This window comes from Notothenia rossii (genome assembly GCF_949606895.1).
Source record: "Notothenia rossii genome assembly, chromosome: 3".
In the NCBI taxonomy this organism is placed as follows: domain Eukaryota; kingdom Metazoa; phylum Chordata; class Actinopteri; order Perciformes; family Nototheniidae; genus Notothenia; species Notothenia rossii.
Window position 1 is genome coordinate 85,082,005 of NC_136901.1, and position 23,569 is coordinate 85,105,573.

Below are 23,569 nucleotides of genomic sequence, written 5' to 3' on the forward strand. Positions count from 1 at the left end.
CTGACCCCGCCTTGCAGACAGCAGAAATGCAGACGGTGGCATTTATCAGACACAACATATGATAATTAAACATCAAGCATTCATCTGTTTGCTTTTCACATGTGTATTTACTACTACATGTAACGTTTGTTATGTAACATTCTGTTTGTAGCTCATCTTAGTCTATTTGACATCTTCCTACGCATTTAGTATATTGGTCACGTGCAACATTCTCTTGCACTATTTGTTATTATTTTATTGTTGATGTCTTATTCATATTGCATTGTTAAATTAGCTTGGGACTAAACATTTTCGTTGCCATAACGACACTGTAGCTACTGTGCACATGAAAACCAAACCTTTGAATCTTGAAAATAATTGTTTCTTTAATTATCTCTGATAATGATTTGTGTTGTCGTTATTGACTAGTTTAATCAGCTCCATTTTTATGTCGTAATTTATGTAGAGTAGGTAACCTAAAAAAGTGCGACCAAGATCCCTTGTGATGATAAATGGTATTGACATATATGTTATACATTCTATGAAAAAAATCGTTATCACGCCCAGAGGAAAAGCTTTTTATGGCAACCATTTTATAGGTATTGATTGACAGAGGGCATGGCATAATATTGATTCCAAATTTGCATTAACACCGAATTTCCCCTTTAGTTGGATTAATAAAGGGGCTTCTTACCAATTATTTTAGAAGAACGCATACAGTTTATACACAATTGAACTTGTTTACATTTCTCAAAATTCTAATATAATCAGATAGAGATAATCTTCATCTCACCGTCTTCATCTGCAGACGAGTTTGCTCAGCTGCCATTGTGACATCAACATTTTAATATATTAAGATATCGCGAAAGTGTCTTTATGTCAGTCTTAAACACGCTTTGTGAGGCTTGGTTTTGGTTCAACTGAAGTGTGTACTTACCTGAACCCTTTTTAAAAAAACTTTCAATATTTATTTATATTGTGAAACTTCGCACCATTCTATGATTCAAGATTTGATCAATGCACAAATATCATTTATGATATTGACTTGAGAAAATATTATTATTTTTGCCTTTTTGCCCCCCAATATGCAAGTAGGAATTGGTGTCCTTCTTTGTATGGAAAGTAACTTTAGAATCTGTATGTTAATATGCACAATCATTCACTTTTAAATCCCAACGGCTTAAATGTTTACAGGTAAACTATCCCTGCATTGTTTACTGTAAACATGCATAATAATACTGTTGCCTGCTTTTCACATGATAAATATTGGTTGGTATTTGCCCCCACCTGGTGGACTGCTTGTCTCACAGCAGTTGATTTTAAACATCTTCCTCCTCACACATCTGAAACAGAATTGTATGATTGTAAAAAGTGACTTCAGTGAATGAATGCAAACAGGAGCTGTTCTATAGACACTTTATTGCTCTGTTTATTGTTTTTACACTCAATATTTACCCTTGGGCCAGACCAAACACTCCCCCTCCCAATTTCTGTTACCAAACCAAGTTTTAAATAGCAAAAACATAACTAATAATGCAGTAATACAATATACACGACACTATAAAGTCTTAAGGTGAAATCCTTCTCTCTAACATATAGGCTATACTGGTCCATTTACAAAATGCTTCTTTATATATTTTTCACATAAGATATAAAACAAGAGAAATACACATTCTTTAAAATGTAAATAAAATGTTTTGTTTCTGTATATATGCAGATATATATTTGTGTGTGAATTCAGTTCCATGGCAACAAATCAACACCCAGCAGTTTATATAATAACCAAGTGTATCAACAGTTTACAGAATAATAACATGTTTCGATTGTTCAGATCTAATAAAAGAAATAAGGTGTAAAAGAGTATGAATAGCAACGTAGGATTTTAAGAGACAGTTGCACTATATTGTGTGATTTTCTATAGATAAAATTACTAAAATGTATTTAGAGGAGTATTTCAGACGCCTTCAAATGCTTTTTTCATACCAGAATGACACAATGTAAAGCCTACTTTGAAGGATGAGTTTGAACATATTCTGTACAGTGCTTGTTGTCAAAAGAAACCCCAAAATGAATAAATCCTACACAGTCGTGTCCGGGTATCCCCTGCCAGATATAGTTTATTTGTCAGAATTGCTTTTTTAGTATAATTATTAATTATATGATACGCTTTTAAAAACAAATTTGTCCTCCAACCCAGAGACTGTACTGTACAAATAAATGGCACACACATCTGATATTTGTATTTTCATCAACTGAAACTACACCCTGCCGGTTAGTAAGATAATATTTGACACAATGGGCGCCGAGAGTAGATCGCCTCTATCTGACTGAACAATAGAAACGTCTGTATTATATGTAACTGTACACTAACTGCCGCTCCTCTGCGAATACAGAGAATCACATTTAGAAAAGTTATGGCTACATTTTGACTAAAACCTCTCAAACGCCAGATCCTAAATGTTGGCATTGTACAAATGTCCTACCTGTCATACTGAATACAGAGGATTGAAAAAAGCAACATTTGAAACACCCCCACTGTGTATTCTTAAGGAAAGTTTTCCTGTTTCTTCAGAATTACACATTCTTAACTTTGTAAGAAACCTAAAATCAAATCCCTTTAAGTAACAACTGAACACAAATGGTGGAGTCTCCTCCACTTTTGGACAAGTTTAACTACAGTTGAAGAGACTGGAGTGGTGAGTGACTGTAACTACAGTGATGGCCGACTACAACGAGCCCAACACCATATATATATTTATAAGAACTAAGGATATCTCTTAATGTGCTTGACAGGTCTCAGGCAGAAGAGGAAAGAAGTACAGTTTGATTGTAGATAACATCTTGTACTCCGCAAAAACAGTTGTGGTGGTGCTATCGTCTTTTCTTGTCTCACTTGATCCACGTGTGCTGGATGGCTGAGGGTTTAGGCTTCATACACCCTGAGGAAGAAACACATAGTTATTTGTTGTGATGAAATACTCTTGATAAGTGTTTCCTTTAGCTTCCTTCTAGCGTGCTCCATTAAGGTGTTTTCCTTTGGTCTCATTTCCTTGTTATTATGTTGTTGTGTATATAGGTGGAAGGACAGACATTTAATCAGTCTGTATCCAACAGAGTCCCTGAGAAAATGTTAATTTTACTCAATAAAATACAGCTAACCCTGACTTCTGACCTTCCTGTGATTGAGGAAAGGTGAGAGGAGATTGCACTTCAACTGCTCTGATTATATGAAACAAGGTCAAGGGTGCAGCATAGGCCAAGGAAGACAGCATAAACGTTTGAACCAGATTCTCAACAGGGGGAAGGTACACACATTATTTTCACAAACAGCCTTGGTGGAGACAGGTATTTTGCAATCTGCAGTACATGCTGAATAGAGCTAAATACAACAGCCGGAAAGACATATCAACATTATAATTATAGGATGTAAAATAAAAATGCCAGGAATTAAAACTCAAGCGTACAAAATATTGTATCTAGTTTAGTCGTGAATTATGAGAGTTTTACCTGTGCTTGTCCTTCCAGATGCGGAACCACTTGACCAGATTCTTGGTGCTCTGAAGTTTGGGATGAAGACAGTACTCCTGCCCTTTGAACCGAGCCACGTTCTCCATCGTCACACTGAGAGGAAACAACAACCAACATATGTTAAAAAGAATACTATAAATGTTATTATTAAAAAATATTAAAATAATGTTTAACCTTATGCATTCATGTAAGCCTTCTTCAAAGGGAGCTTAACATCTCAAATAATAATCCAATATTATACACCATTATTCTACTAATAAGAGGATAGCAAGCCAAAATGTCAAATATTCACTCATTAAACTGGGACAGCGATATATGCTTGCTACCGTAATAAGATAAGGTAATCCTTAATTTATAAGTGTCGCAACAGGTACATTTGCATTGAATGAATAGTTCAACAATGAGAGAATAACAACATTATAATGAATTAGTAAACTGTTGAAAACCAAAATATATTGCGTTAAACATCAAATCTAAATGTTTTCGCATATGATGGAATTGCACAGGTTATGACATAATAAGTTATATGTTTAAGAAAAGAAAATGTGAAGATTAAACAATACAAATTTGAAATTCAGTGCAATCATTCGGCTACATAAGGTAGTTTTATCAGGCTGCATTATATGTTTGGAGTAATACATAACCATGTAATCTTTAACAGTCTGAGAGAAGTCTGAGTCCAGCTACAGGAGAAATGTTTTTGAATGAATTTCAAAGAACCACATCAAGTAGAAATACAGATTTAAGGGGGTATTTAAATGATCTGAAAGGGACTCTGATTTATTTTGAATAGAGGCTATCAAAACGTAGCACATTTGACATGTTTTGCAGCAAATCTTAGATTCAATTGTAAATCGCCCTCAATAACATTCCCGCAGTTAAAAGCCTTCCCATTGAAAAGCACAGGGCCGACAGCCACTTGGCAAAGCAGTAATATTATGGAGCTGCCACTTAAAAATGTGACATCCAAGCTCATTGAATCAGTTGCTCTGCTAAAGGCAATGGTAGAGACAGTCTGCCCGCATGTGGCATATTCAGGCCAAACAAGTGAATTGTGGGAAAAACACCCAGCATGCCGGGGGGCCTCTCCATCCAGTGACACACTCAAAGGCTCGCCAAACCATGAATGCTTAATAAGTTGACTGGGGGAGAAAAGACCTGTCTTTAAATAAAGACACAGCATTCAGTGGTTATAAGGCTTTAAGTTAAAAAGTTTTGCATCTTTTCTCCTGCTCATTCAGTCCCTTTGTGTGGGTTTGAGGGGCAGCGGTACATGCTTTGTTAGTGAAGAAATGTGCTTTGAGTGCATGAGAACATTAAAGTGCTTTTGCACGCCAATGGACTCATATCTGCAAGGCTGCAATAACAAACACACACAGGATGTTTATCCATAGAGAGGGGAAATGTAATCCTTATTACTGCTTTAGTTCCTCCTCATTGTCATTCACCTGGGTGGCTGACTGCAGAGACTGGCTCTAATTTGGTCTGTGAAATGTTTCATAAGCACAGAGTCAGGAAGAGAAGGAAGGGAAAAAGCTAAAGGAGGTATTTAAGGGCAAAAGGGAAGAGAAAGAAGGTGATCTTTACTGGGGTATTTCCATTTTCTGCTACTTTAAACCACTACTTCACCACATTTAAAGGGGAAATCATCCATTTATTTTGAATCAAATGTATTAGACAGCTGCAACAAGTTACTTTGCTGTAACAAACATAAGCTTAACCTTCATAGCAACAAAATAAAAAAGTTATACTGTATATAATATAATATATATACACTCATTGGCTATCCTGCATAACTTTTATTCGATAAAAAGTGCATTTTGTTGATAATACTTTTACTTCTCTAGAGATTGAAGGGCTTGTTCTTGTCATGTTATTATCCGTTAATAATGTAAATAATAGAGGCATTATTAGAGAGGCAGCTAGAAAAATAAAGGGCACAATAACAACAAAAATGTGATAGGAGAAATAAAAGATGGTGAATAATGTTATGAAAGAGAAAAGGTAGTTAAAAGACTGATTAGAAAAGAGAAGAAAAGAGAAATTCGGAGAAAACAGGGACACTTTGTGGCTCCGGGCTTGTGGGCAATTTGGGGAGAGGGTGCTCTGAATGCCAAACTGAGCTCGGAAAGCCAAACGGCCGCAGCAGAGGCCAGAGGGGGACTCGCTCGCTCGTTTATCTCCCGCTCTCTTTCTTTCTGGAGCTTTCCGGAGCTTTCCGGAGCCCGCTAAGGTTCGTTTTTCACCCATCTCATGCTAATAGAGGCCTTAAATACTGGCTGTGTCGTGGGGAACACACACACACAATTCTAGCACCGTTTTGTTAACCCCGACACAAAGATTACCCAAACTGAATGTTTTAAATAGTCTCATAGTATAGTTTGACGTTTATTCATAAAAAAATGTATATTCATTTTAAGAAATTATGTTATTTCAGGGCATAGACAACAAGATGAAATGTAGTTAAAACTATACATTTAAAAGCAGCAAATGAGAAGGAAGAAAACATAAATAAATAATAATTATAATAAAATAATATAAAAAAATTCACATAGATTTAGTGTTAATTGTACAGTTCATATCTTAAACATTAGGAGTTGAGTCAGTGGTCTTTCTAAACATGTCATCATAAAGCCCAAACAAAGATTTCCTTCTCTGACGGGCTCATGGTGTTGACCTTAATCCACTTTAATACATTACCCTAAACAAGTCTTCACTTTATAATGTAATGTTGTACAGAAATTCATTGTTGTCCCTAAAATAAACCAAAACAAGATATATTTCACATTCTCAGAATACGGTTCTCAATGCTGTTGACCACATCGTGTTCTCTCTGTGATTTTGTAACTTGCCAGCAGATGGCAGCAGAGTTTTGTATTTAAAAACATAACACGGTCTCCAGGGAGGCTGACATAACATCCCATCTGCAGCTCCTCCATGAAGCTTTGACATGAAACTTCAAATGAATCCCTCAAGGAAATTTCTAGCTACTGTATGTTTGAGACTCAGCTCGCAGGAGATGACCCAAGATCATTGTAAAAATGATATACTATAGACTGTATATATAAATAATTGTAAAGGTTATTTATTCAAAGGTTTGAGTTTGAATCCCTCTGGAGGAAGATACCAAACAATCAAGCTGGTTTCCACAACATTAACATTTAACTATTAGCTGTCTGTCTGCTACAGCTCTGATTGTATGGGTCAAAGGTCAGACAGCAGAGTGAGAGTATAGGGGTATGGATCAACAAATATGCTAAAACTGCACACTGACCCTGCCATTGAGATGTAATAATTCCAATAAACAAAAATAGAGGGGAAGACAAGTGAACAAATCAAATATTTTGGTCTTTATTTTATACTCGATATGGCAATGTACCAAATAATCTGTTTTAAATAATGCTATTGTTGTTATTTTTATTTACACTGTTACTTACATTTCCATTATTATTTATATTCTAATTATTCTTGCAAAATCTTACCTGTCCAATCATGGATGTTTACTCTTACGTAATGAATAGAGGTTTATCACATCTTATTGTATCTCACCAAAGATGCATGTGTATGTGATACATTGAACACAACATATGAGTAGTAGGATGTAAAATGTTTGATATTCTATCATTAAATGCCTGGAAATTCCACTAAAGCTCGTATAGATTGTCATCTGTTTAAAGTTCTTGAAAGAGTTGTTTCTTTTCTCCCCACATTTCCAACGTATAAATACTTTCATGCTCCTGACAGCATGTGTATGTGTAAATCACCAGTTAGTCATCACACTGTTAATACTCCTAAGTGCTTTGAGCACAGGCGACTGAGTGTTTTGATAAAGCCTGTACGGACGCCAAATATTCTTATGGCCTTTGCACAGTCACGGTTGTATACCTGGGAGTCAAACAGGTTCAAATACTGTGACATGTAGTGCGTGCCAGCACAGGGAAGAAGATTTGGAAGAGAAAAGGTGGGAGGGGAGTAGAGAAAAACAAGCATAGAGAAGATGGGTAGAAAGAGGTCATGATCATATAAAAAATCATATAAAGGACATGAAAGATAAAGAGAAGAAATAAAAGGAAATGATGAGAGAAAGGAAGAATGAGAGAGTGAAAGAGAGGAAATGTCTCACTCACAATATCATCTTCTCCTGGCAGAACGGGTGTTTGGGTTTGATCTCCAGCTTCTGCACATCCTTGTATCTGATCTTTGGTCCCTTTCTGGTGCACTTGCACTTGTAGGCTGCAGAGAAATCAAACACACACAAGTTAGACTGACACAAGTAACACAATGAACTTGTAATACTGGAGGTTTAAAACATAATGGAAACTGTCTTTTGTCCGACAAATTAATACAGTTAGATTAAACACTACCTCTACAGACAGGAGGTAGGTGTGATTTGACTGCAAATGCAAGGGGGACCGACAAGGGGAGATTGACAGAACCAATATTTAATCATCAAAGGCTTTACAAAAACTGCTTCTAACAAACTCCTTAGTTCATGTACAAAATAGTACAATAGGTCGCATTGAAACATGTTGAAAAATAAGAATAAATACATCATTCAAGTCTGAATGAGAATTAGTAGATTTTTATTCTAATTTGCATGTAAAACTTTTGCAAATGTTGAACTGAACATACGTTTAAAGCCACTTCCAAATAAATGTTTGTCCAATTATTACAATAGCAGTGTATCAATGCAGCAGTTCACACTGAATGGATTCAAGGTAAACAGAGAGAACCTGTGGATTGAATGGAAAAAACGCTCTTCATTTTATTTTTGGGTAACACACCTCTTAGATATTTGTATCTATTTGTTTCAGCCTAACACCTTCCTGCAGGTTTCAAGTTATTGTGACTTTACGCTGCAGAATATAGTTTTTCCTGGTTGTAAATCTGTGATGGCGGGTGATGACCTGGATAGTCCAAGGTTTCTTTCATCCATCACGTCTAACTGTCCTCACCCCGACCACTAAATCTGTCAGGATTCACACAGACACCCCGGACTATACACAAACTCATAATGCTGAAGGTTATGTATCCATCCTGTGTGATATGGTTTCTAACCGTCTATAAGTAGCAGAGTGAAAGTTATTGGTTTGTAATTCACTGGTTTCTCTTGTTTTTGCTCAACACTATGAAGCTGGTTGAGTGCATTTGAGAAATATCTGCTTTCAAAAGAGCTGACAAAGAAAGAAAAGTGCCCTTGTAAACACATGCATCGTTTTTTTCCTTAAAAGTTGTTGTCTTCCTATGTATATTTCAATAACGTTTAAGTTTAGCTGGTGTTTTAAGCTCAACATTTATTTTTCATTAAATATGTTATTCACAAAAAACAACAGCCCCCCCTCCACATGGCCCCATGAAAACTGGCATAGTTTTCAAAGTACAATAATATGATGTAACCTATGATGGTATTCATAATTACTTGTATAAAAGTGTATGGTAAAATAAGGCTGTTCAAAGACTGCTGAATTACAAGTTTGCATGCAGCAGGTGGCATATTATCAACATAAAGTGTTTTTGTGAGCACAAGTATGCAAGTGAACACACCACTGAGAAACTTAAGCTAGGCTGTTGTTTTCCAAAACTGTGCTGGAGATTTGGGGATCTTTGGCATCAACTTTACTCTTGTTTTAGAATAACTCTGGATGGAAAGACTAGCCTACTTTTAAACGTTCATGCACACAACAACGAAGTACATTATGTAAATCTGTCTCCACCCAATCTTTGCTAGTCAGTTACATCACCACATCTTCCATCCAAAACACCTTCAATTAAAAAAATAAATAAACTTCTACTAAAATTGAACAAAGATAACTTACCTTCTGCGCTAAAGACGTATAAGGCCACCACTAACAAAAGCAGCACCGCCGTGCACCGATGCATCTTCAAAGGTAACAAACAAACACAAATGTTTCTTTAAAAACAAACTCCTAAAACTCAGATTCCTCGAAAATCAATCGACAAAAGTCTTTCGAAATAACATCCACATGCAGTGTCTGCTGGGGTGCGGAAGTGAAGGAGCTGAGGAGGTGCTTTCTTTAAGTCTCCTTGGAGTTGATCGGAACTCCGTCTGTGCGTCCTGAGCATGGATGAACCTCCTGTCTATCCTCTAGGTCTCTCTCTCTTCCTCTCTCTCTCACGCCTGCTCTTTTAAAAGCAGCCCGCTGTCCCCTCCTCATTAATATGCACGGCCAGACAGCGAATCAAACACTTGTGGCCGGAGAGGGAGAAGTGGAGAACATGGAAAGAGACAGAAGGAGGTAGGAGGGGGAAATGCGCATATTGTTCCCCAAAAAGAGGGTAGAATGACGTCTGCTGTGGTAGACCAGTTTATGCTGTAACAGATCCGCTTCTGTCCTGATTAAAACTGACGGTCGGTAACCTTATCCGAAAGTTGAGTAACGTCATAATAGGACCATTGGCTACATTGCGCATAGTTTGAATGCTACAACAACGGAATGTATTTGCTCTATTGTTTGTTTGTTTGTGTGTAGTTATGTTGGTCAACACTTAAACGGCACACGTTTTGAAAGAGTTCATGAGATAAGTCCAGGTTTGGTATCAGTTCATTAGCACTTTGCGGGGTTACCATGGCCACATACAATAGTCGTTTCTGATTGGCTAAAGTACGGTGGCTGGGAAGTGCAATGGACAATTACAAAGTGTGAAACACTTTAACAAAGCTTGAGACAAATTTACATTTTATAAAACAAAATTACATTAGCAAAAACACTTTTACCAAGGATAAAACAATTTAACATTAACAAAAACAAATTAAGAAAATGCAAAACACTTTAGCATTTCCCGAAACACTTTAACATTTCCCGAAACACATTAACATTTCCCGAAACACATTTACAAACCAGAATCAAACCGGAAGTGACTTGACGTGACGTGACGTGACCATAGGACGTGACGTGATTGGCTCAAATTTAAATTTGTTTTGGCGGAAAGACCGAAGGTGCGAGTGTGTTTCATATACAGTCTATGGTGTGTTTACGTTCGGTAAACATGTTTTGTCCGTTTTGTGGAAACAACCTGGAACAAGTGACACGGTTTTGCCTTTCGTGTGGAGGATCTCTGGAGTGTTTAAAGGACACGGACCAGACGGGTGTACCAAGCGCACAGGGGACATCGAAACAGCCGGAAAATGCGAAACAAAGTAAGTGTAGTATTGCGCTAGCTTTGTGATGCTAATGTAAGACATGCAGTAAATAAAAGTTCAATCACAGTTTCATATCAGTCAAATACCAATCCATGTCTTAACGGAATAGCAACGCATTGAGCTAATATGCTAGTTTTTATTTTTAGGTTTTCCGTAAACTTTAATGCACACTTGCTTTTGCTGATTGTTGGAGCTGCTAATTATTATATTTTTATTGGAACTATTCATAGCAGAACAACCAGGCCGATCCTATAAACTTTTCATGGAGTACAGAAACTCAAAGTCAAAAGAGAAACAGTCTTTTAACTGTGGGAAAGGAAGACTTAAACAAGAAAAGAGACGAGTCCAGGTAAGCTGCATTAACCGTTTCATAGAAATCTCAGTGTCTCTGTGTGTGTCATTACTTATATCTCTGCTATTTTACTAGATAAACATAGGAATGATGTCGCCACAAGGAGTTGATTTAAAGCCTCGGAGAGGGAAAACACTCCCGTTGTTTACAGACCCGGAGGTAGCAGCACCTGCTATACTGGAACGAGCTGTCCAGAAAATGAAAGCCTTTAACAAGGACATGGATGAAGGACCGTACGTCCTTTTGTATCCAGACTGCTCAGAGGTTGTCAATGTGCCTGGTTCAGAAAAGCCATTCACATTGGCAGAATATAAAAAGGATTTAGGAAAGGCATATGCCAGGATCACCCTTTTCATTTGCCTTGAGAAACATTTTAGAGGAGGTTTGTGGATGTTATTATTCAATATTTTAATTGTTTACATGTTAACATCCTCTACTGCAGCATACATAATAATGTGTTGAACGTTTTGCTTTTACTACAGGGGATGATACCTCAGACTCTGATTCGGATATTGTCATCACATCTAGGAGCACAGCTGAATTCAATCAGGCTGACACTGTGGTGCGTAAATGATTTTATTTTAATGTTCATTTATTTATTTTTCATATACATTTGATTTTAAGCAGGAAATCTGTATTCTGGTAAATATTTTAGAAGAACCAACTTGGCAGTTACAATTACTATCAGAAACACTCACAACGTTTCACTGTTGATAGACATATGTGGTAAGGGAACAATAATGGAAGCTGTTGATAATTGTACACTTTTACTCTCAGGTATTTGAATTTGAACCACGAAACAAAAGTACTCCAAAACACAAACCGGAAAATGAAGGGTAAGTTTGTACTTATTTTTACAAAATAAGTAATTTATCTTTAAGTGGATGATAAGAATAGGCCACAGCATTTTCTCTGGTGAACATGGATACAAAAATACCATACATGTCATGTTTAATCTAATTTCAAACAAAAATAATCTGTTATTTATAAATCTTATGGTTCCTCCTACCTCTAAATGTTACTTAAAACTCAACTATACCCTGTATCATGAAGTTAATAATTTTATCAATTTTATCATGTTTCAGGAAGGCACTTGGACATTCATCCACAACTCAGCCTGGACAGGTATTGAGGCAGATTGTGGAAGCCTGATGTTTCTAATGTTCAGTGTTGTTTTGTTACAGAAATTTGTATTTGTATTTCAGATAGTAATATCTGATGCTGAGGATATGGGTCCACCCAAAACAAATACAGACAAGACTACTTGCTACAGGTAAGTACAAATGTTAGTAACTCACTTACACGAGAAAGACATTTTTGTTTGTAAGATGTTTTAACATGGGAATGATCACTTCCTAACAGTACATACACAGACCTGTATGCACCATGTGTTGAAGAAGAGGACGAAGAGCTGGTTGCAGTCAACATGACGAGTTTATTGGACACTGAAATGTAAACGGACAGCTATTACAGTGACATTACATTTTTTTTCTCTGTACAATATTTCTGGTACAACATTTTTTTTTTTAAACTGTTTGTGCACTCTCTGGAATATCCACTAATAAGGTCACTTTTTTTCCTTTACAGGGAGGAGATGAACATTACATTACCTGCCATTATTGCTAACCTCTCACAGCCTATTGATCATGGAAGAGTCAGCCGGTTCAACATTTCAAGGGCTAATGTTTGGGATGGAGCAGTCAGAGGTTTCAAGCGTACATCGTATTCAGAAAACTGTGACATGCTGGTAAAATTCACTGATGATGTTGGTGTTTTCGAAGAAGGAATTGACTCAGGTGGTCCCAGGAGAGAGTTGTTATCTCTACTGATGAAGAATCTGAAAGACCGGCCCATTTTTGATGGGCCAGACGGACGCCGCTTCTTGGTCTACAATGCAAATGGTATGCATACGGTTAGAAGTGTACTAATACAATTGTTAATGATCATTAACCATATATATCACATGACATATGATTTGTTGCTTGAACAATTTTTTCCAAAACGTTGAGTTTCATTACAGTACATTAAAGTATATACTAAATAAAGTTTTAATTTTGCAATATGAATACCTTTATTCACAGCTGTTAGGGAGGATGAATACTACTTGGCAGGAAAGATGATTGCAGTGTCAGTTGTGCATGGAGGTCCAGGGCCACATTTTCTGTCAGAAGATCTTGTACATTATCTTGCAGGCCAGCCTTCATTCAAAGCAACAGTTGATTTAATAACTGATGAAGAAGTAGGGAAAGCTTTACAAGAGGTGAGAATTGCATACAGCAACAGTGTGGTAGGGTGGATTATTATGTAGTTCCTGCAGTGTTTTGAGACATCTTTACTTTACCTTTATCACATACACCGAATTGGCTTCATTTTTTGTTTTGTGATCAGAATCAGAATACCCTTATTAGTCCCACAGAGGGGACATTTACATTGTTGGAGCAGAATAGAGCCAAAGACAACTTAATGTTACCTAAGAAGAATGATAAAAAACTAGTAAAGATACACAAACACAATTTACAAAAAACACATCCTGTAATAGAGGATTTAGCAGCCAGGTATATATTGTACAAGGATAGTAGTAATAGTAATATATAAATCTTGCAATGGAAAAAAAATGGCAAGAATATACAGTACATGCAGTTATTGACTGGATTGTTTATATCCATTTTATAATCTTCAGATTGAGAATGCTGCCTCAGTGGATGCCTTGCGAGAAATGACCATGAGACACAGCACAATGTTACAGACAGCAGGTTGTCTGAGACATGTGGCTTCTGTTGAAGGAAAGAATGATATTGTGTCAGACTACCTCCAGTGGTACATTATTGGCCGAAACTCCTCTGTAATTGAGAGGTAAGATCATATTTGTATTCATATGATTTTTTTTTAATGTATGTAAGAATTTTTTGTTTAAAATTCCTCATGGTCCCCCTCTTTGGTTTATTCTATGTTTATCTGTTAGCAATTAGTCAGTGTCAAAATGTGTGCCTGTGTAGTATAACTGATATGGGACGTCCGTCTCTCCTTTCCCTGCCTGTCTTGTGCCAATCTTTAAGTGCTCATGCCACCCCCCCCTTGTTTTAGGTATTAGGTTATTTAAATGTGACTTTGTGATGAAATATTTTTTTTGTTCACTCTTCAGATTCAAGGAGGGTCTTTCAGCCCTTCAGTTTTTAAACGCACTACAGCAGCACCCTACTCTGCTGGCCCCGGTCCTGTGCCACTCTGAAAAGCGACTTACTGCTCTGGAACTTGAGCGACTCTTCAAGCCTGACCTCAGTCCACCAGGGAGTAACAGGAGGCTTAGGGAAAGTCAAACTTTGGGCTACTGGGCAGACTATCTCCTCGATTGTGAAGGTTTGTAAATCGCTGTTTTTATAACTATTTCAGGAAACACATTGCCAAAATGTATCTGAACATGTTTTCTTTGCAGAAAGCCAGACTGCTGTGTCTTTGGAAGATGTTTTGATGTTTGCGACTGGGCTGACTTCACTTCCCCCATCTGGATTTGAACCATCGCCAGGAATAGAGTTCCTTGATGATTCTCCATTCCCAATGGCAAACACATGTTCCAACACATTAAAACTACCTCTCCTTGACGCATACAATGCGTTTAAGTCCCAAATGGACTTTGGAATGCAAAATTCTCCAGGATTTGGCTGTTTTTAAGTCATGTGACTGGATGACCCATAGAGTACAGACTCTATGAAGGTTTTTCATAGAGTAAACACTCTATAAAGGTTGTTCATAGTTGTTGTTGGATGTGAACGTGTTTTTTTTTCTTCTTACAGCTCATGTTGTCCATTTAGTTTGGGACAAAATCAAAGTATTGTTCTATACCTATACAATTTTTATAAATACTCTGAACTTTGCTATACATATTTCACATTGCCACCCATAGCTTCTTTGTTGTAAATCAGTCATTCATTCTCAGGTTTCCAGTGAGTCCACATGGTTGAAATAAGACTTATACAGAAATGTTCTTTCTGCACACAATTACACACACAACATAACCTTGTTTGTGCTTGCTAATTGGAGCGTTGTTTGTTGTTATTCCGGTTATATTTTATAATGATTAAGATATTTATGCTGTGATTTGGTGCTGTATAAATGACATTGAAACAAATATGGTGATTGGCTGGAAACAATGTTCATTTCAAAATGCTGTTTTTATTTAAAAATGTATGGGAATATCTTTTTTCTAAATAGGACCAGTCTTCGGATGAACAGGTACCATAATCATTTGGATACGTCACAGGGGAAAGAGTAAATGCAGTCTGACAAACCATGAAACCAAGCATTGTTGAGCCCTGAAATCTGATTTGGAGTGGTGAAACAGTGCTACTGTACTTCTGAATACCTTTTCGATTACTTTATAACTGAGCATATTCTTTCAGCTTCATGTACAGTTCTGATGCAGTCTCCCAGTTCTCTGGCTTCTGTAGGTCATTGCGCTCCATAGCAAAGTCCAAGTACTCTTGCATGTTTTGGTCCCCACATGGAGCTATTGACAGGCTTGTCTCAGGAACAGCATCCAATTCTGCCTGTTCAATCTCAAATCCACAGTCCCTGGAGCCAAATCTATGTTAAATAGAAGATATAGTATTTATTTACATTTAAGATAAAAACACAAAGAAGTATCAATCCATCACCAATGTATTACCTGTGTGGCAAGTAGTACAGTTCATTGGGCACTCCTCCTGGACATGATGCTGTTCTGGAAGGGCGAATCCTGTGACTGTTCCACAGTCTCACACACTCATCCAAGTCCTTCTGAATAACATCAACGAAGCAGAATCTCAGAAGGCACTGATGCTCGTGACTCCCGTTGAAGTATCCAGCATCTCGGAGGTCTGCAAATAGCTCCATCCAGAACTGAGACCTATAGAAATTGATATATTTTCAAGTGAATTATTAAGCAATATACAACAATTCTACAAATTACATTAAAAGGTTACCAGTAAAATCAACAACAAATCATTGAGTGTCTATTTCATAATTTATTTGCTTCACAACCTATAGGGCCTACGTCCCCTCAGGGGCCGCTGTTCAATCCAAAACCCACGCTTAGATGTTCACAGTTTCTAACTTTATTTCTGCCAAAAAGAAGTTCTAAAGAAAGGCCTTGTATAGTCTGGGTCATAGACTACAGGCTATATATTATATCTATTATAATAAAAACTGATACACTTTAGCTAAGCAAATGTTGTTTGTCTGACAGGGTTGGCAAGTAATAGAAAATAATGATAAACACTTACCTTCCCTTTCTTAATATGGACCACCAGGACTCAATGCGCTGATTAGTCATGGATGTGCCATACATGTGGCTGGACGCTCCAGAGTAGTAGTCATGGTGATGGTGACGTAGGGTACACTGAATTGCAGCCATAATTCCGTTCTCCGTGCCACAATCAGTCCGCAGCCTCATGGGGATGACACCGAGGGTTCGCACACATTTGAGGAAATATTGAGCGATAACTCTTGGGTTATTGTTTGTTGGACCACATTCAAGCCATAGTACTTTACGTGAAAATCCATCTATGCATCCTGAAAGGGCCACACCGAATGGCTTAAGTTTGTCATAACCGTCAGCATGCCACATATAGTTCGGTCCCATTGAGTGGTAGGTTCTCCTTATAAACCTTCTGCGAGATCTCCTCTCGCAGCCTCGAGGGTTAAGCTCCCGGAGCAAATTCATAACATCATCTCTCTTCACTCGAAGACTGTACTTTTGTTTTAGTGCCTGCCACATTGTTCGGTATCCAAACAATTGTCCAGGTCCACGAAGTTCCAACCTGATGGCGTTAATTACAGCGATTTGAGAGGAATAACCCTTTCTGCGGTAAAACCCGGCTTGATTCAGTTTGCTTTTAAGAGTCCGCAAACTGATTTTTACACCGTGAAAGGTAGACAAAATGTCCACGATTACAGCATACGAGTGACCTTCATTAAAATATTGCACGCAATGATGCAAGATATCTGGTCCTTCTGTCTGACCCGTGTCCTTTAAACACTCCAGAGATCCTCCACACGAAAGGCAAAACCGTGTCACTTGTTCCAGGTTGTTTCCACAAAACGGACAAAACATGTTTACCGAACGTAAACACACCATAGACTGTATATGAAACACACTCGTACCTTCGGTCTTTCCGCCAAAACAAATTTAAATTTGAGCCAATCACGTCACGTCCTATGGTTACGTCACGTCACGTCACGTCACTTCCGGTTTAATTCTGGTTTGTAAATGTGTTTCGGGAAATGTTAATGTGTTTCGGGAAATGTTAAAGTGTTTCGGGAAATGTTAAAGTGTTTTGCATTTTGTTAATTTGTTTTTGTTAATGTTAAATTGTTTTATCCTTGGTAAAAGTGTTTTTGCTAATGTAATTTTGTTTTATAAAATGTAAATTTGTCTCAAGCTTTGTTAAAGTGTTTCACACTTTGTAATTGTCCATTGCACTTCCCAGCCACCGTACTAAAGAGAGAAGATTGCAAACGTAATAATTTAACATCCAAGGTTCAGCCACATTTTCTGAATGGATATTTAGTTGAAAGTTAATTATAGTAAGTAAATAAGTAAGGGGATGATGTGCAGCGAAGCGGTCATTGATTAAAAAAGAACGACAGGTTGATCATGGAGCCCGAGTGAAGTCTGTTCACAGTTTCTGTTCCATTAACAAGTCCTTAAACAATCCCAGAGCAGCCCATACCTTGTTCCTGTCATTGTTTACCTCCCGTCTGTCTTCTTCTGTTGATATATCTGACATCCAATGCTGTCTTTTAACCTCTTTCCTTCTGTTCTTTGATCCTCCTTAGCGACAATTATGTTATTATGCTTAGCAGCGGTGTTTTATCGAGTGTTAATAACCTGGGGAAAAAGTGGATCAGTAGTCTTTTTCATATAAAAATCAACATATATACTCTACAAATGTTGACTAGTTTAAAAGAAGGATATCAGAAGTATTGTAAAAATATGTACAAAATAAGTTAATTTTATCATTATCTCACACAAAAAGTAGCAACATACATTTTTAGTTGAAGAACCTAACCAAACTTCCTAAAACATTAAGAATCTCCTTTGAATAACCAATCATATAATCAATAATAATTTCCTCAGTAGAGTGTCACTGTATTGTGTGAAAGTGAATAAAAGCCACCATTGTATCTGAGGATGCCATCAGGCTGAAACAGTAAGAGATAGCCCTGAGAAGAAGGTCTGACCCCACCCACCTGGGACACTCTGACCACAGGATTAAATAGGATTCATCACAGTCCTGCATCATGTGTGTGTGTGTGTGTGTGTGTGTGTGTGTGTGTGTGTGTGTGTGTGTGTGTGTGTGTGTGTGTGTGTGTGTGTTCACCTCCCTGCCCTGAACTCTGATGCAATCAGCTGCTGTCATTACTCAAACCAGTGGCCATGAAATGTCTGTCTGCACCATGCATTTAGTGTGTGTGTGTATACAGTTTGTTCATGCCCTACATATTCATGTTTGTGTGTGTATGCACGTGAGTATGAGCATATTTGTAAAATGCTGATGCCTGATCAGCGAAGAATCCAATGGAAATCTGTCCTGACTTCAGCGCCTGTCTTCCCTTCCTTTGGTGCTCTGGTTAAACAGCAAACATCAGTAGGACATTTACTGCCAGCTGTGAGAGATTAAGATATATGTGACTGCTGCAGGACACTGATGCTGCGTGAATCCATCTCTACTCATTTTGTTCTGAAGATAAAAGACATCGGTGAGCTGTCTGTTCCAGTCTTCAGCTGCAGGGACTGATAATCAGTCTGACGCCTGTTGTCTCCATCCATTAGATCACTGCAGCCTCACTGAATACTAGAGAAAGGAAATAAATTGATGTTGAATAAATACAGAGGATTGCATCCTGAAGGAATCTGCCTTGAAATGATGACGAAAATTACATCACTTTAAAGAAATGTGTAATCAGTCATGGTGCTGGTTCAGAAAAAGGTTTTGAAAATTCTGAATTACAGAACATCACGAGGAATATCTCAATACTTGAATATATGTATATGTTTGTTTCACAGTATATATTGCTGTCTGTTGCTGGCGAGGTGTCATTTTAAAAAACACAGAAAAACTCTTGTTAAATCTTTTTGGCAGCTTGAGGCATCAGCGAGAAATTGAAAATAGATCATTGTCATTTAGCCAATAAACACTTCACATCCTGACATGTTGCAGAATAAAAATATATTTCCATCACTTCATCAAGTGAGACAGCTGTTTTGTGAAAGTGGTTGTCAGAATACTTTGGGTTAGCTGCGAGTCTCTCTAAGTCTTTCAATGTGAATTTATCACAAAGAGAAGGACTGCGTGCTGGACTCCATCTGCCTCTCCCACCTGCACAGTGTGTGGTGGCTCTAAGTGCACTTGGCAGCGGCGTAGGTGCAGAGCTAATTCACAGGAAATTGCACAGTTTACCCCAAAGTCAAACATGGCAGAGGGGGTGTAAAATATGCTGGGGCTGTTTTACTTTGTAAGGATGTTTGGGAAAATGTGAGGAGAGACAGGAGAGTACATTTTGAGTGATGTGTTTGCAACCGGACAGAGTGTATATAAATACAGGCTGCAGTCTAACTAACACACACAAAAACCTTGTCGGGCTGATTATAACCATCAGTGCATAAACTATCTCTGCATGCAACTGCTGCGAAACAAAACCCATAATTAAACTACGATTACGTTTTTTTATGTCGACATTGGCGCCCCCAGCACATGCAATTGTTCAGGAAGCACAGGGAAAAATAATGTTTGAATAGCATATTTCTTAAAAATATATGCTGTGGTTATATGTTTTGACCAGTCTAGAAAGAAAATGGCCAACTAAGGATCATTATATCCCACAATTCTTTCTGTTTGTGAATGATCTATAAAGGAAGACTCTTGTTTTTATCCGTGCTATAACCTCTGTTGTTCAATTATTTTCTCTATTTGTTTGCTAACTCTGTCACAGTGTCAGCCATAACCAGAAATTCGTCAAAAATAACATGTCTCAAGACAAACGTTTCCTGCCTCCTTTAACTAGCTAACGTAACAGCACTGAAAGTAAAGCTAGGCCATAAATTGTATAGTCTGATTATGGAGTATTGGACTGGGGATGCATTATGAATAATTGTAAAGAATGAACCATGGCCCTAAACCCTCAAAAAAAAAAAAGAAAAAAAACTATTCATACATCTTGCTTAAGAAGTCAATTCCAAAGCATCCAAATTAACTTTAATTAACTTTAGACATGAATGAACAACACCTTCATGAGCCTTATACACTTAATGATGAGGTTTAAACAAGCTAGACTGAACACATATTTGAAATCTATCATGAAGGAAGGATTTCATCTGTCTGAAGACATGGAGGCCGGATCCTCAGGAGCCAACATGTTATCTTGTTTCACGATGAGGGTATCTATGTCACTTCTGAGGGTAGTTTGAGGGCTGAGATTAGAGGGGTAAGTGAGTGTGAGGAGGATGTAAACAAAAACACCTCAAACGTAAAATGACATTAACCTGTGTGAATGACTGTTTTTTTTTTTTTGTAGCAAAGCTTTCAGATAAATCACAGGGCTATCAAGAATAGTTGCTTCAAGTACAATAACAATAATAAAACCCTTGATAAAGTGACTTTAAATAGGTGGAAATTAAGCCTTAATATATTGTGCTTTAAACCATGTAAACATGTAAAATAACAGGATGTAATTTCTTGATGAAATGTCGTATTTATCTACACGATTTTCCCAATATTTTGTTACTTTTTCCACAAATTAGCTTCAGAAAGTTGCCCAATATCTATCGTATAGTTCAACTTTAAAAAAAAAAAAGAAGGTATTTGCCTGTTTGTTTGGGTTTCATTCAGGAGCGTATGTTCCCACAGGACGTTGAGAGAAAAACAACTCTGAGATTTGCATGCAGACAGGTCAGCTCGTGGACAGACAGGGAGGCAGGTGCTGGAGGTAATTGCAGAAAATAATTACGCTCTATACTAGGGAGTACAGGCATGTAGGAACAATGTATTCAGACACACAGGTGGGTGGGCAGATACTGGGAAATAATTGCTGGTACTAATGGGAGGCTTAACTGTGACTATGTTGGGCCGTTTCCCTGCTGTTGGTTATTCCAGAAGCCATTTATAAACCAGAAGAACCAGAATATTTCTCTATGTAAAGCACACCATTTTGTGCATATACACATCTGTGTGTGTGAGCAGTAGGCGGACACACAGGAAAGTGGACAGACCAACAGGAAGGTATGCAAAGGTGCAGAGAGGCAGACAGGTGTGAGAGGATAATTCCTCACAAGCGAATTAAGTCAGGAGGAGGGCGAGGCTAATGGCCCCGGGCGGAGATTTAACTGCTGTTTAAACGGTCATGTTCACATCATGCTGCTTTCATAAGTTCACAGCCATCAGGCTAAGTAGTGGCGGCAAGCTAGGTTTAACTGGAGGTTGGATCTTTTCCCTCTTGTACTCCAGGGCGCCATTGCTTTTCTCTTGTGGCCACTTCTTGTTCCCTTTTAAGCCATTGTAATAAGTATTTGTTTAGCCATGTTTTTGGACTTTTTCTATTTTGTGTCTATTGAAGTTTATTGTTGAATTTATATTGAAAAGGAAACAACATCACCTACACTTCTAAGGCACATTTAGACTGAAACAGATTTTCCACTTCCTTTCTGTTAGCTGCACATGATTGTTTTTGCAGAATTGTACTGGCAGCTAAGATATACTGTACACAAACATGATTGGGTGTGTCTTTATCTATCTGAAAAGGTATGGAATGATCTCAGAATTAAAAGGATGTTTGTTATTTTGCTCCTGTCCCTAAAATGTTTACACTTCTCAACTTGCGTCATGAATCTTCAGCTAAATTTGACCAATCTTGGGTGAATTCACTTTCATGTTTACACTGAAAATGCATGTAATTGTGCAATGTCTATAATTCACTTTACATACAGTTTGAACCCACCCTTACACTACTACATTACTCATGTAGTTTTTGCCTATAGACACTTAAAAGACTTGACTTTCAAATAAGTCATGTGGCTGTCAAAACTGATAACTTCTCTACCGTGCAGAGTCTGTATAAATAATATTTTGCAGGCTTCACTTTGGCAGTGACGCAAAATCACCTGCTAGGACATGAAGAGAAGAGACAAACACATACCATCAGATGTTGTTTGGATTTGCAAGGCTTCTACAAGAGAAACTTAACATAGACTTACAGTAAGTGCCAGTAAATGGTTTTACAGAAAGAGAGAGTGAGAGCATGAAGAGATTCTTACAGCTAGCTCGTAAACAGACGGACCATTAGTGTTTAGCTGAGCTCTCTCTGTCGATCTGTTTTGACATACACCTCTAGAAAAGTATGTGAGTGCACTTAATGTCGACAAGGCTGGAGCCCACTATGGTGATTCAACAGAAACATAGCACAACAGTAAACTATCTATCATTCATGGAAAATAAGGAGTAAAACAAGGACTCTACTAAATAACTAATCAATTACAGTCAGTTCAAGGAAGAGTTGGATATTTTGGGAAAGTTAGAATACAGGATCGTTACCTTTCTCATGCCTGTCAATCAAATGTCAAGCTATAGCCAGAGGCCATTTAGCTTAGCATAAAGACTGGAAACAGCTAACCTGACCAGAAGCTGTAAAGCTCTAGTTTGTGCAATCCGTACATAACAAAATGTAATATTACAATGAAAGGAATCATGTTGACCTATTCCCTTTAAGAATTAACTGCCTGAACAGATAATGGCACATCATGTTATGCAACCATTGAGATGTGAAAGACACCTTAGCGCACTCACATGCCTGTAAGTGTGTCAATGTGTTTAAAGGTCCCTGATCACAGTGATGTTAGGTCAACAGGAAAGCAAATCGAGTTCACATGAAGGCAGCATATGTTAGGTCCCAGGACGTGTCCTATTTTCAGATATTTTATGACATTGATCCTGGCTTATGTCATTTTTTTACACCACATTAAGGCCAGCTTTTAAAATTGACTGCTCAATTCACTAACATCTAGGTTACATATGAAACGGCAAATGGAGCATGGATATCACAAATATAAAACAAAAGCAGTGCCACTGAAAAAAAGATAGAAGAACATGGACTAAATAAGGTAATTTGTATTCAAATGAAAGATCCATAGCGTTGTCAATAAAATGGTTTACAAGAACTGCATTTGGCTTAATTTATATAACAAATAGCAAAACAGCAGATTAAAGAAATAAAATAACACAAATACATTTATATATTTGTTGCTTTTTATTAAATAGTCTAAATCGTCATGTTGTTTCACTTTATTCATCCAGTCGACATTGATTTTATGAAAACATTTGACTTCACTTTATCTGCTTGGTTAGGGGCCGGAAAATGTACATGGACATGGGGCTTTGTTTTATTTCATTTGACCCCAATCAATCATATACATTTGAACACATGATTCCTGCTGAAGATATTTTTTGTAATCACAGGTCTCTATATTTCAACATACATCCAACTGTATTAAAGAACACTTGAAACTAAAGATTTAGACC

The 23,569-nt window shown here is 37.5% G+C and overlaps 3 protein-coding genes across 4 annotated transcripts; 1 reads left to right on the top strand and 2 right to left on the bottom strand.

Annotated features, from left to right (window-relative positions):
• Positions 1–1,379: 1,379 nt before the first annotated feature.
• On the bottom strand, positions 1,380–9,650 carry cxcl14 (chemokine (C-X-C motif) ligand 14). Its single transcript, XM_079668945.1, has 4 exons — positions 9,324–9,650; positions 7,635–7,740; positions 3,487–3,600; positions 1,380–2,918 (listed from the first exon to the last, which is right to left on the bottom strand). Exons 1-4 carry the CDS (start codon positions 9,385–9,387, stop codon positions 2,903–2,905), a joined length of 300 nt encoding a protein of 99 aa, XP_079525071.1. The 5' UTR covers positions 9,388–9,650; the 3' UTR covers positions 1,380–2,902.
• A 490-nt stretch (positions 9,651–10,140) lies between these two features.
• Positions 10,141–15,147, top strand: LOC307031659 (G2/M phase-specific E3 ubiquitin-protein ligase-like). Of its 2 annotated transcripts, XM_079668942.1 has the most exons (13): positions 10,141–10,666; positions 10,900–11,018; positions 11,097–11,403; positions 11,504–11,583; positions 11,799–11,857; positions 12,107–12,146; positions 12,227–12,294; positions 12,384–12,473; positions 12,609–12,922; positions 13,103–13,281; positions 13,702–13,874; positions 14,164–14,378; positions 14,455–15,147. In XM_079668942.1, exons 1-13 carry the CDS (start codon positions 10,492–10,494, stop codon positions 14,688–14,690), a joined length of 2,055 nt encoding a protein of 684 aa, XP_079525068.1. In that variant the 5' UTR covers positions 10,141–10,491; the 3' UTR covers positions 14,691–15,147. The 2 variants fall into 2 exon arrangements, with proteins under 2 accessions (XP_079525068.1, XP_079525069.1); XM_079668943.1 differs by lacking the exons at positions 10,900–11,018; positions 11,097–11,403.
• A 24-nt stretch (positions 15,148–15,171) lies between these two features.
• On the bottom strand, positions 15,172–17,490 carry LOC307031660 (uncharacterized protein). Its single transcript, XM_079668944.1, has 3 exons — positions 16,280–17,490; positions 15,685–15,903; positions 15,172–15,602 (listed from the first exon to the last, which is right to left on the bottom strand). The coding sequence occupies exons 1-3, from the start codon at positions 17,131–17,133 to the stop codon at positions 15,395–15,397; spliced, it is 1,281 nt and encodes a 426-aa protein (XP_079525070.1). The 5' UTR covers positions 17,134–17,490; the 3' UTR covers positions 15,172–15,394.
• Positions 17,491–23,569: the final 6,079 nt, after the last annotated feature.